Source organism: Macaca fascicularis, chromosome 10 (assembly GCF_037993035.2).
Source record: "Macaca fascicularis isolate 582-1 chromosome 10, T2T-MFA8v1.1".
NCBI classification, from domain to species: domain Eukaryota; kingdom Metazoa; phylum Chordata; class Mammalia; order Primates; family Cercopithecidae; genus Macaca; species Macaca fascicularis.
In genome coordinates, this window is record NC_088384.1 from 5,366,780 (window position 1) to 5,379,162 (window position 12,383).

The 12,383-nt window shown below is 49.2% G+C and overlaps 1 protein-coding gene across 7 annotated transcripts in view; it reads right to left on the reverse strand.

Moving 5' to 3' along the window:
* Positions 1–12,383, reverse strand: part of PPARA (peroxisome proliferator activated receptor alpha) — a 101,278-nt gene that overhangs the window by 17,876 nt on the left and 71,019 nt on the right. For 6 of the 7 annotated variants that reach the window (XM_045363447.3, XM_045363448.3, XM_065521989.2 and 3 more), the window contains 3 exons: positions 11,653–11,813; positions 8,575–8,713; positions 6,665–6,867 (listed from right to left, as the gene is read on the reverse strand). In XM_045363447.3, the coding sequence (XP_045219382.1) occupies positions 6,665–6,867; positions 8,575–8,713; positions 11,653–11,813 (503 nt within the window). Of the gene's footprint in view, positions 1–6,664; positions 6,868–8,570; positions 8,714–11,652; positions 11,814–12,383 lie in introns of all 7 variants that reach the window. The other variant, XM_074003541.1, reaches the window with a different exon arrangement.

The following is a 12,383-nucleotide window of genomic DNA, read 5'->3' on the forward strand; positions in this document are numbered from 1 at the left end:
CACTCATTTTTTGGAAGGTGCAGTTTGCTTCTTAAGCCCAAAGCAGCTTCTTAAGCCCAAAACAGTAAGAGTGTGAGTGTGAGAGCAAGCGTGTGCACATGTGTGTATGTGTATGAGCATAGGTATACACATGTGAGTGTGGGTATGTGTGCGAGCAGTGTATATACATGTGTACATGTGTGCATGTGTGTGGGTACATGTGTGCATAATGTGAGGGTACATATGTGTGCATATGCATGCATGTGAGCATGTATATGTACATATGTGCAGTAAGTGCATGTCTGTATACATGTGTGAATGCATGGGTTTGTAGTGTGTGTGGATGCATGTGTGTGAGCATGCATGTGTATGTGTGTGTACACAGGTGTGGGTACATGTGTGAGTGTGCATGTATCCATGTGTGGGTGCATGTGTGTGTGCATGTGCATGTGTGGGGGAGGTGCGTCTGTGTACACATGTGAGGTGCATGTGTGTGTGTGAGTGTATGTGTGTGTGTGTGTGTGTACATGTGCATGCATGGATGTGTGAGTGTGGGTGCATGTGTGTGAGCATGCATATTAGTGCATGTGTGTGTGTACCTGTGTGAGCATGGATGGATGTGTGAGTGTGGGTGCATGTGTGTGTCCATGTGCATGTGTGGGGGTGGAGGTGCGTCTGTGTACACGTGTGGGTGCATGTGTATGTGTGGGTGTGTTTGTGTACACATGCATGCATGGATGTGTGAGTGTGAGTGCATGTGTGTGAGCATGCATGCAGGTGCACATGTGTATGTTTGTGTACCCGTGTGCGCATGGATGTGTGAGTGTGGGTGCACGTGTGTATGTTTGTGTACCCGTGTGCGCATGGATGTGTGAGTGTGGGTGCACGTGTGTATGTTTGTGTACCCGTGTGCGCATGGATGTGTGAGTGTGGGTGCACGTGTGTATGTTTGTGTACCCGTGTGCGCATGGATGTGTGAGTGTGGGTGCACGTGTGTATGTTTGTGTACCCGTGTGCGCATGGATGTGTGAGTGTGGGTGCATGTGTGTGTGCATTTGTGCATGAGCATGCTGCATGTTGGGGGCTGAACTCTCGGCTGCAGGGGAATGAGGAAACAATCATCACACAGAGGGCACTGACTCTGTCCAAGCCCCTCAGTCTCATTTTCTGTTGCTTCCTCCAAAGTCTTCTGATGACATTCTCAACCCCTGACAGATCAGCATCTTACCTTTTTAGACGCTGTTGAAAAGCACCCATTTTTTTTGCCTCCCTCAGCCCCCTGGCTCTGCTTCCATCCCTGTTACCCTCAAATCAAGGGGCAGTGAGTTCCTCAGAGGCGCTCTGCCCCATCACCAAGGGCCCTCAACATTTTCTGGCCCACGGTTCTGAAATCTCAGGGGCTCAAACAGTCCCAGTGTCCAGATGGACAGAGACATTCTCCATCCACCCCTCACTCCTCCCCTCAGCTAAACCCACCTCTCCTCAATCAACGGCATCTACGTTCCGCTCCATGCAGCGGCCTCCCCCTGCCCCCACAGCCTCCTCCATGCACCCTGGCCAGTTCCAGCCCCGACCCAAGCCTCCTGGCCGATTCTAGGCCCCCCACAACTCCCCCACCGGCTTCAGGCCCCCCAGCATTCTAGACCATTCCAGCTCAGTCACGGGGCTTTGTGTCATCTGATCTGAAGACCATGAGCTGCTCTTGACAGAAGAAAGGCATTGGCCACCGCAAAGAGAAATTTAGTTCCCCTCTTCTAGCAAACCAGAGGGTTGCTTTAAAATTAAAATCTAGGCTGGGCGCGGTGGCTCATGCCTGTAATCCCAGCACTTTGGGAGGCCGAGGCGGGCAGATCACCTGAGGTCAGGAGTTCGAGACCAGCCTCAACATGAAGAAACCCCGTCTCTACTAAAAATGCAAAATTAGCCGGGCATGGTGGTGCATGCCTGTAGTCCCAGCTACTTGGGAGGCTGAGGCAGGAGAATTGCTTGAACTTGGGAGGCGGAGGTTGCGGTGAGCCGAGATTGCACCACTGCACTCCAGCCTAGGCAACAAGAGCAAAACTCCATCTCAAAAAAAATAAAATAAAATAAAAAGTAAAATAAATAAAATTAAATTAAAATCTATCCATTCCCTGTGCTTCCCCATCAAGGCTTTGAACATTTCAGGGTTGCTTTCACCCCAGCGGCCCCTGCAGGGAGGAGGCGAGCCTGCCTTCCTCAGCACATAGCCCATTACGGTTCGTGTGAATCCATCAGTTTACCAGCCTGGACAATTCACTGTGCCGCCTCTCATCCCCAAACAGAAATGAAGTCCGCAGCCAGCCCTGAGGTCAGTGTGCCTTCCTGAGGCTCTGTGGGGCGTGGCTGGGGCTGTGAGATCACCCAGGCTGGAAAGTGATGAAACAGGGACTGGATGTGGGCCACTGGCCAGAGATCAAGGTGAGTGCTTCCAGCCCGATGCTTGGTCTCCCTAACAGATTTCTAACCCACAGATGGGGCTGCTTTCTGAGATGTGTAAGGGACACAGGCTATGGTCTTCCAATACCTACCATGGCCACAAAACCAGAGCTTGGCCAAGAGATTCGGGCTGTGTGGCCTGGTGGTGGGCATCCTGCCAATGGGCCTTTTCCCAGACTAAGCAGAGAGGGTATCCTGCATTGGAAGGAGCCAGCTCTGGAAAGCCCGTCAGCAGGCCAGGCAGAGAGGAGGGGGCCATGCCTCCAATGTCCTGCGTGCAGACAAGGACACGGGGTGGGACCCTGGCTTGGAGCAAACAGTGTGATCACACACAAAGAGTTACATGAAGGTTGGAGGTTGTCCTGAAAACTGGTACCTATGGTGCTCTGGCTTTGGGGGTGTGGGTGGAAGGAGGCATCTGACTCTTAGAAGAGTACACGGTTCTCTTTTTCTACAGAAAACCAAATTGTGAAGCCCAATCCTAGACTATTCATCTATCATTTCTTTCCTTTTTTTTGAGACGGAGTCTCGCTCTGTCGCCCAGGCTGGAGTGCAGTAGTGCGATCTCAGCTCCCTGCAACCTCCACGTCCCAGGTTCAAGCAATTCTCCTGCCTCAGCCTTCCGCATAGCTGGGACTACAGGCACACGCTGCCATGCCCAGCTAAATTTTTGTATTTTGGTAGAGACAGGGTTTCACCGTGTTGCCAAGGCTGGTCTCGAACTCCTGAGCTCAGGCAATCTGCCCTCCCCTGCCTCCCAAAGTGCTGGGATTACAGGCGTGAGCAACCATGCCCTGCCCTCTTATTTTGTTTTTTTTTTTGAGACAGAGTCACCCAGGCTGGAGTGCAGTGGTGCTATCTCGGTTCACTGCAACCTCCGCCTTGCATGTTCAAACAATTCTCCTGTCTCAGCCTCCCGAGTAGCTGGGATTACAGGTGCCCACCACCATGCCTGGATAATTTTTGTATTTTTAGTAGAGACGGGGTTTCACCATATTGGTCAGGCTGGTCTCCAACTCCTGACCTCAGGTGATCCACCTGCCTCAGCCTCCCAAAGTGCTGGGATTACAGCCGTGAGCCCCCACACCCGGCCTATTATTTATTTCTTTAAGGTTAAAATGCAAACAGATTCCTGCCTGCAGGTTGCTACATGTGACCCTCAGCTGACGGTGATGGGGTTCCTAGAGCTTGGGGGTCTCCAAGGGCAGGTGCAGGAGGATGCCAGGAGTACCGTTTGCACTCAATGCTGGGGGCAGGTCATTAGGGAGAAAGACAACTTAACTCTGCTTTGAATTATTTAGAGAGTCTCCTCTGTCGCCCAGGCTGGAGTGCAGTGGCGCAATCATGGCTCGCTGCAGCCTTGAACTCCTGGCCTCAAGGCATCCTCCTGCCTCAAACTCCCAAGTCGCAGGGACTACAGGCGTGTGCCACCATGCCTGGCTGTTTTTATTTTGTGTAGAGATGTGGTCTTGCCATGTTGCCCAGGTTGGTCTTGAACTCCTGGGCTCAAGTCATCCTCCCGCCTCAGCTTCCCAAGTAGCTGGGACCACAGGCACATGCCACCATGCCCAGCTAGTTTAAAAAAAAAAAAAATCATTTTTTGTAGAGACGAGGTCTCCTTGTGTTGCCTGGTCTCGAACTCTTGGATTGCCTCAAGTGATCCTCCTGCCTCAGCCTCCCAAAGTGCTGGGATTACAGTGTGAGCCACCGTGCCCAGCCTGCTTTCAATTCTTAAATCCAAGGGAGAAATATAAGCTGGCATACAAAGTAAGTCTTCCCAATTTTGGGTTGTACGAATCATCTCCAGGATAGAGACTCCAAGCTCAAAGTTACATTTTCTTTCACTCTCATGATCCAGGAAGGGTCTAATTGGGAGAAGCCTCTGGGGCTGCCTAGCGTGGGTGTCTGCTGGAAACTTCTCAAATGTCTCAGCCTATTTAACTGGAGAATTCACTGAAGAATTAAAGGACTCAGTAAAGAAGAGGTTTGGTTTGTTCATGAAAGTAAGTAGCTTGTGAAATGCTTTATTTTCCTGTGACTAAAATTCCACCTTGTAATTCCCAGTAAGGATTGCTTCAAGCTATTCATTAATACAAATTAAACCTGTTTCACCATGTTCATAGGAAAATGGGGAAAAAAAAAAAAAAAAGGATCTTCATTCACCAACTGAGGGCTGGCTCTTCTTTGAAGGTAGCTCTGAGATTTTTTTTGTAATGGAGACAAAGGCTTATTTAACTGTTGGGGAGAGGGAAGGAAGACTTAGGCCAGGCAGGTGGGGACATGGAGGATGAGCCATGAGGGGCAACTTAGGTGCCTCTGAAAAGGTCCAGAGCTACCTTAAAAGACAGGGTTTCTATAACAAGTGGTCCTTTCTTTTCCTTTCTTTCTTTTTTTTGGAGACAGTCTCACTCTGTTGCCCAGGCTGGAGTGCAGTGGTGCGATCTTAGCTTACTGCCACCTCTAGCTCCCAGGTTCAAGCAATTCTGCCTCAGCCTCGCAAGTATCTGGGATTACAGGCAACTACCACCATGCCTGGCTAATTTTTTGTGTTTTTAGTGGAGATGGGGTTTCACTGTGTCAGCCAGGATGGTCTCAATCTCTTGACCTCATAATCCGCCCGTTTTGGCCTCCCAAAGTGCTGGGATTACAGGCATGAGCCACCACACCCGGCTTACAGGTGGCCCTTTCTAAGCCCCGAGATGTCACTGCCTTTTCACCGAAGGCAGAAAAAGAATGTAGGCATGTTTGTCTGAGAGGGAGGGATAGTTTTAGGAGAAAGGACCATGAGCACATTTTGAGTGGGAAGTGAGTGGTTTCATTTTCTAGCCTTACAACATGGTTTGGCTCTGTGTCCCCACTCAAATGTCATGGTGAACTGTAATCCCCAGTGCTGGAGGTGGGGCCTGGGGGGAGGGATTGCATCATGGGGGTGATCTTCACGAATGGTTTAGCACCATCCTCTTGGTGCTACTCTAGTGATAGCGTTCTCACAAGATCTGGTCGGTGAAAAGTGTGCAGCACCTCCCATCTCTTGTTTCTGCTCCTGCCACGTAAGACGCCTGCTCCCACTTCACCTTCTGCTATGAGTGAAAGTTCCCTGAGGCCTCCCCAGAAGCAGAAGCTTCCTGTACAGCCTGTGGGCCACGAGCCAATTAAACCTCTTTTCTTTATAAATTACCCAGCCTCAGGTATTTCTTTATAGCAGTGTGAGAACAGACTAATACACCTTAAAATAGGGATTTACTTTACTATTCTATTTTATGTTTTTGAGATAGGGTCTCGATCTGTCACCCAGGCTGGAGTGCCGTGGCATGATCTCAGCTTACTGCAACCTCTGCCTCCTGGGTTGAAGCGATTCTCATGCCTCAGCCACCCAAGTAGCTGGAATTACAGGCGTGTGCCACCCTGCTCAGCTAATTTTTATATTTTTAGTAGAGATGGGGTTTCTCCATGTTGGCCAGGCTGGTATCGAACTCCTGGACTCAAGCGATCTGCCCACCTTGGCCTCCCCAGAGTGCTAGGATTACAGGTGTGACCCACCCTGCCTGGTCAGGTTTTTTGGGGGTTTTTTTTGTTTGTTTTTGTTTTAAATCCAGTTAATGCTGGGTGCCATGACTCGCACCTTTAATCCCAGTGCTTTGGGAGGCCAAGGTGGGAAGATCACTTGAGGCCAGGAGTTTGAGACCAGCCTGGGAAACATCTCCTCTCTACCAAAAAACAAAAACAAAAACAAAACAACAACAAAAAAACAGCCAGGTGTGGTGGTGCACATCTGTAGTCCCAGCTCCTTGGGAGGCTGAGGCAGGAGGATTGCTTGAGCCCAGGAGTTCAAGGCTGCAGTGAACTATGATTGCACCACTGCACTCCAGCCTGGGTGACAGAGCAAGACCCTATCTCTATTTAAGAAAAATGCACCTAAGAAATCACCTTAGTGCTTGGATAAGCTATTAAGGTTTTTGTGTTTTTTCTTCCCTAAGTGTATTAATTACATAGCCAATATAATAACATGGTGGCTAAGATCTTTGAGGTGATTCCAAGCAAGAAGAAAGGAGTTGTTATTAAGCTACAGCTCAGAGTCTCAGAATGAACTATTTCTATTGTCGCTGTCCTTTGCTTAACTGTGGGATAAATATAATTTTTTCAACATTCAACACATGTGTCCTTAATCATTCTCTACGACACTGGTTCCATGTTGCCAAGAGAACCCAGAGCGGCCGCAAACACCTACTGGATTGTTACTGGCCTTTCCTGAGAGGATGACCCGGGCTTTGACTTTGTTCATGTTGAAGTTCTTCAAGTAGGCCTCGTAGATTCTCTTGGCCAGAGATTTGAGATCTGCGGTTTCAGAATCTTCTATGTCATGTTCGCAGGTAAGAATTTCTGCTTTCAGTTTTGCTTTTTCAGATCTTGGCATTCGTCCAAAACGAATCGCTAGGGTTTGGAGGGGGAAACAGGCATGAGCAGTGAGGTCATGACTGCGCGGACAGGGCTGGACGAGGGGCTCCCCCAGGACTTAAACCAGGAATGAAAATTCACAGGCAGTTCAGACCCATCCTTGATTACTATTCGGCTTTCCACTATGGAGAGATGAAAAATTCAAACTCCATGCACTGTAGACTTTTGTTTTTTTTTGAGACGGAGTCTCGCTCTGTCGCCCAGGCTGGAGTGCAGTGGCCAGATCACAGCTCACTGCAAGCTCCGCCTCCCGGGTTCACGCCATTCTCCTGCCTCAGCCTCCCGAGTAGCTGGGACTACAGGCGCCCGCCACCTCGCCCAGATAGTTTTTTGTATTTTTTAGTAGAGACGGGGTTTCACCGTGTTAGCCAGAATGGTCTTGATCTCCTGACCTCGTGATCCGCCCGTCTCGGCCTCCCAAAGTGCTGGGATTACAGGCGTGAGCCACCGCGCCCGGCCCACTGTAGACTTTTAAACAGGTGCAGGCTGAAGGTGACACCATTGTTTGTCTCATCAGTAGGGTGCACACCACCATCAGGTGCATCATCAACCTTTGAGTGAATGAGGTGAACGGGGCTTCAGGGTGAGTTTATATAATAACTGCTTCTTTTTCCAGAAGGTAGACATGCAAGTCTTACGAACGACTTACTTTAGTTACATTCACATCACAATTAGCATGTTCTAAAACTATTACATGATTGGCTAGAAGGAAATTCATAATGTGGCAAGATGTTTGGGGTGGCACACCCTTCCTATGGACGAGGCGAACATTCTGTCATTTTGGTGCCTTCCACTTGGTTTTTCGATTCTGTATCAAAGTCTTACCATTTGAAGTTTCTAACAGCGAGTCCAATGTGCCACTGAATCTCAGCTATTTGAGACTTTTCTTTTCTTTTTTTTTATTTTTTGAGACGGAGTCTTACTCTGTCGCCCAGACTGGAGTGCAGTGGTACGATCTCAGCTCACTGCAACCTCCACCTCCCGGGTTCAAGCAATTCTCCTGTCTCAGCCTCCCAAGTAGCTGGGATTACAGGTGTGCACTACTACACCCAGCTAAATTTTTGTATTTTTAGTAGAGATGGGGGTTTTGCCATGTTGGCTGGGCTGGTCTCAAACTCCTGACCTCAAGTGATCCACTCACCTCAGCCTCCCAAAGTGCTAGGATCACAGGTGTGAATCACCAAGCCTGGGAGACTTTTATTTTCTTTCTTTCTTTCTCTCTCTCTCTCTCTTTTTTTTTTTTTTTTTTTGATGGAATCTCCTCCCTCTGTCACCCAGGCTGCAGTGCAGTGGCGCAATCTCGACTCACTGCAACCTCCGCCTCCCAGGTTCAAGCGATTCTTCTGCCTCAGCCTCCTGAGTAGCTGGAACTACAGGTGCACACCACCACGCCCAGTTAATTTTTGTATTCTTAGTAGAGACAGGGTTTCACCATATTGGCCAGGCTGGTCTCAAACTCCTGACCTGAAGTGATCCACCCGCCTCAGCCTCCCAAAGTGCTGGGATTACAGGCGTGAACCACCACACCTGGGCAACTTTTATTTTCTTAGGCCACTCTGATTACAAAATGACTTGGGTGTGAAATGTTGAAGCACGTTCATCCATAGCTTGGTCTGTTCCCTTGGAACAAAGAAGGAGAACCGAGGAACGAACTGGGAAAATGTGTGGGGCCACCTTACCTACCGTTGTGTGACATCCCGACGGAAAGGCACTTGTGAAAGCGACAATACTGGCATTTGTTTCTATTCTTTTTCTGGATCTTGCAGCTGCGGTCGCACTTGTCATACACCAGCTTGAGTCGAATCGTTCGCCGAAAGAAGCCCTGTGAGGGTAACACGCAGTGGATTTAAAGACCCGGGCCACTGAGAAACCAGCACACTTGCTTTACTCACCTTTGTTGTTGCTCATTTATTGTTTCTTTTTAAATGAACGAAATTTAGGGAAAAGTTATTCTAGGCCAGGCGTGGTGATCACGACTGTAATCCCAGCACTTTGGGAGGCCAAGGCAGGTGGATCACTTGAGGTCAGGAGTTCGAGACCAGCCTGGCCAACATGGTGAAACTCTGTCTCTACTAAAAATACAAAAATTAGTCTAGTGTGGTGGCACGTGCCTGTAATCCCAGCTACTCCCGAGGCTGAGGCAGGAGAATTGCTTGAACCCGGGAGGCAGAGGTTGCAGTGAGCCAAGATCACCCCACTGCACTTTAGCCTGGGCGACAGAGTGAGACTCTGTCTCAAAAAAAAAAAAAAAAAGAAAAGAAAAAAGAAAAAAAGAAAAATAGTTCTTCTTCTAAAAAGTCTGAAATGATTGGGACAAATACAGAACTTTAAATATCATTACATTTAATGTGAAAAACAAAAAATGAGGCAGCATTCAAAGTCATTTCAAAATGCCCTTATCTGACTTGGGAAAACACAATTACCGTTTTCCAAAGAGTTACTCAGCCTTGTTACAATGTATATGAATGTAACTATCCCCAGCATTGTGACATTTCCATATTTGTGACTAAAGAGTTTCTAGGAATTTTTGTAAGAGTATATTAACTCCCTCAAAGACAAAAATTATAATAAAAGCCAGCTGTTTGTAAACAATTTTCTTGCTTTGTAAAAGCATCTTAAACTCTACCCAGCAAGAAACAATGTTACTAAATAGTCCATAAAAAGCAAAACTAAATGAGTAATTAATCATGGCCCTAAGGAAAAGGCCACTTTATACGGAGCTTTTTCAAAGGTATGTGGTTAGAAAACTTGCGAAGGAGTGCATTTTTGCTTTGGGTTCTTTTTCCTCTTTGCTTTTAAGTCATTCTTCTATATTTTTGCCACAGTGGGGTATGCTTGGCCCGCAGGAGAGGGACAGCAGTGTGCCGGGGAATGTGAGAGGCAGGCTGACATCTTTTCAATGTCCTTACCTAGGCTTGCACAGTGGGGAGGCTAAGGAACGCATGGGGTTAGAATGAGAAGGGTGGGGAGAGGGTTCTAGACGGCAGAGTGCTACAATGTTCTGGCTGTGAGGTTCTCCCTGTGGCCCAGGCCTCTGAGGCCAGGCCTGGCTCTGGGCAGAATGCTCGTGTTCCAAGATCATACATTGTGCTGGAAAGGCGGTGGCATTTTCCAAGTTAGTCAACACCTGCAGTGTGCACCATGAGAAGGGATTTCTGATTCAAACCAAACATTCAGATGATGATATCCCACATATCATGTACATAAGGTGCCAGACTTGAGCACGGCTGTGCAACCCTAAAGGGACGCTGCTGCAGGAGCTCTCCTCATCACTACGCTGGCAAACACGGAAGGGCCACCAGTCCAGCTGGCAGCACGCGGGACAACAGGGCCTGCCTTACACGCACTCCTGGCCCGGGTCACATCTGTTTGGGGCAGGCTGAGCCAGCAGGAGGATGAAGATCCACAGGGGGTTCCTGTGGCTCGAATGGGGTGGAGAAGCCCCTGATGTGCAGGAAGGAACTGCCAGGGGGCAGGAGCAGCCAGTCTCTGGTTCCAGTCTCTGCTTCTGGGAGCTAGGGGGCCCTAAGCAAGATACTCTGTGTTTCTGATGGCCAATTCCCCCGGCAGGAGCATGAGAACACCTGCCCCACCTGGCCTTCAGGGAGGGTCCAGAGATCAGCGGTAATGGCTCTCTGTCTTGTATTAGAATGAAGTGATGTTCTTAATGTGGCTTATTTTCTTTTCTCTCTCTTTTTTTTTTTTTTTTTTTTGAGACGAAGTTTTACTCTTGTCTCCCAGGTTGGAGTGCAATGGCTTGATCTTGGCTCACTGCAACCTCCACCTCCTGGGTTCAAGCAGTTCTTCTGCCTCAGCCTCCCAAGTAGCTGGGACTACAGGCATGTGCCACCACACCTGGCTAATTTTTGTATTTTTAGTAGAGACAGGGTTTCTCCATGTTGGCCAGGCTGGTCTTGAACTCCCGACCTCAGGTGATCCAGCCACCTTGGCCTCCCAAAGTGCTGGGATCACAGGCATGAGCCACCGTGCCCAGCCCAATGTGGCTTATTTTCTTTTAAAGAACACACTTCTCTAAGTATTTACAAAGCACAGAGCAACCGTTTGTCCTAGACTCTCTAAAGCAGCAATTCCCAACCTTTTTGGCACCAGGGACTGGTTTTGTATAAGACAATTTTTCCACAGATGGGGGATGAGGAGGGATGGTTTCAGGATGAAACTGTTCTACCTTGGAACATCAGGTATTAGATTCTCATAAGGGGCATACAAGCTAGATCCCTCAAATGTGCAGTTCACAATAGGGTTCACGCTCTTGGGGGTTCTGTGCTCTAAAGAGAGAGGCTAATCTATTACTGAGGTCAGTTTCTTTTCTTTTTTTCTTTTTTTTTTTTTTTTTGAGACGGAGTCTTACTCTTGTTGTCCAGGCTGGAGTGCAGTGGCGCAATCTTGGCTTACTGCAACCTCTGGCTCCTGGGTTCAAGCGATTCTCCTGCCCCGGCCTCCCAAGTAGCTGGGATTACAGGCACCCACCACCATGCCTGGCTAATGTTTTTGTATTTTTAGTAGAGACAGCGTTTCACCATGTTGACCAGGCCGGTTTCGAACTCCTGATCTCAGGTGATCCACTCGCCTTGGCTTCCCAAAGTGCTGGAATTATAGGTGTGAGATACCGTGCCTGGCCTGAGGTCAGTTTCTTATCCGGGACTTTCTGCAATCTCTCAGTAATGACTGCCATTTGCTATAAAAGTAACCACAAGTGGTTGATGGTGGCAGCCACCGGGCCCTGTTCCAGGTCCCCTCTACCTTGCAGCCTTCACACGCGTGGACTCCGTAATGGTAGCCTGAGGCCTTGTCCCCGCAGATTCTACATTCGATGTTCAATGCTCCACTGGGAGACTCGTCCACGCTGCCGGGGACCACAGGATAAGTCACCGAGGAGGGGCTCGAAGCTGGTGAAAGCGTGTCTGGGGAAAAAGAGGAGAGACAGATGAATAGTCCAGGCATCACTATCCTGTGTCTGAACCGGGTCTACGAGGATGTGATTTAGCATATGAGGCATCTAATGCTGAGGCGTAAACCTCAGAATACCCATGCAGGGCCGGGCCCTGCCTCTGGGTCACACCCTCTTGCACTCCTACAGCTGCCGTTGTGCTGTGCTCCCAAAGCCAGCATGCTCGCTCCGACTGCTGCTGAGCTGACCCCGAGCTCCGGACCCACACATCTCAGATCACGCATCCCTAGACCCACGCATCTCCGCCCCGCATATCTCCGGACTCGAGTGTCTCCAATCCACACATCTCCGCCCTGCACATCTCCTCATTCCGACATCTTCGATCTGAGCATCTCTGATCCGAGCATCTCCAATCAGCGCATCGCCGCCCCGCGCATCTCCGGACCTGCACATCTCCCATCCACACATCTTCAGATTCTCATCTCCGGACCTGCGCATCTCCGGACCCGTGCATCTCCGGAACCGCAGATCTCTGGACCCGTGGATCTCTGGACCCGTGCATTTCCGATCTGCTCATCTCTGT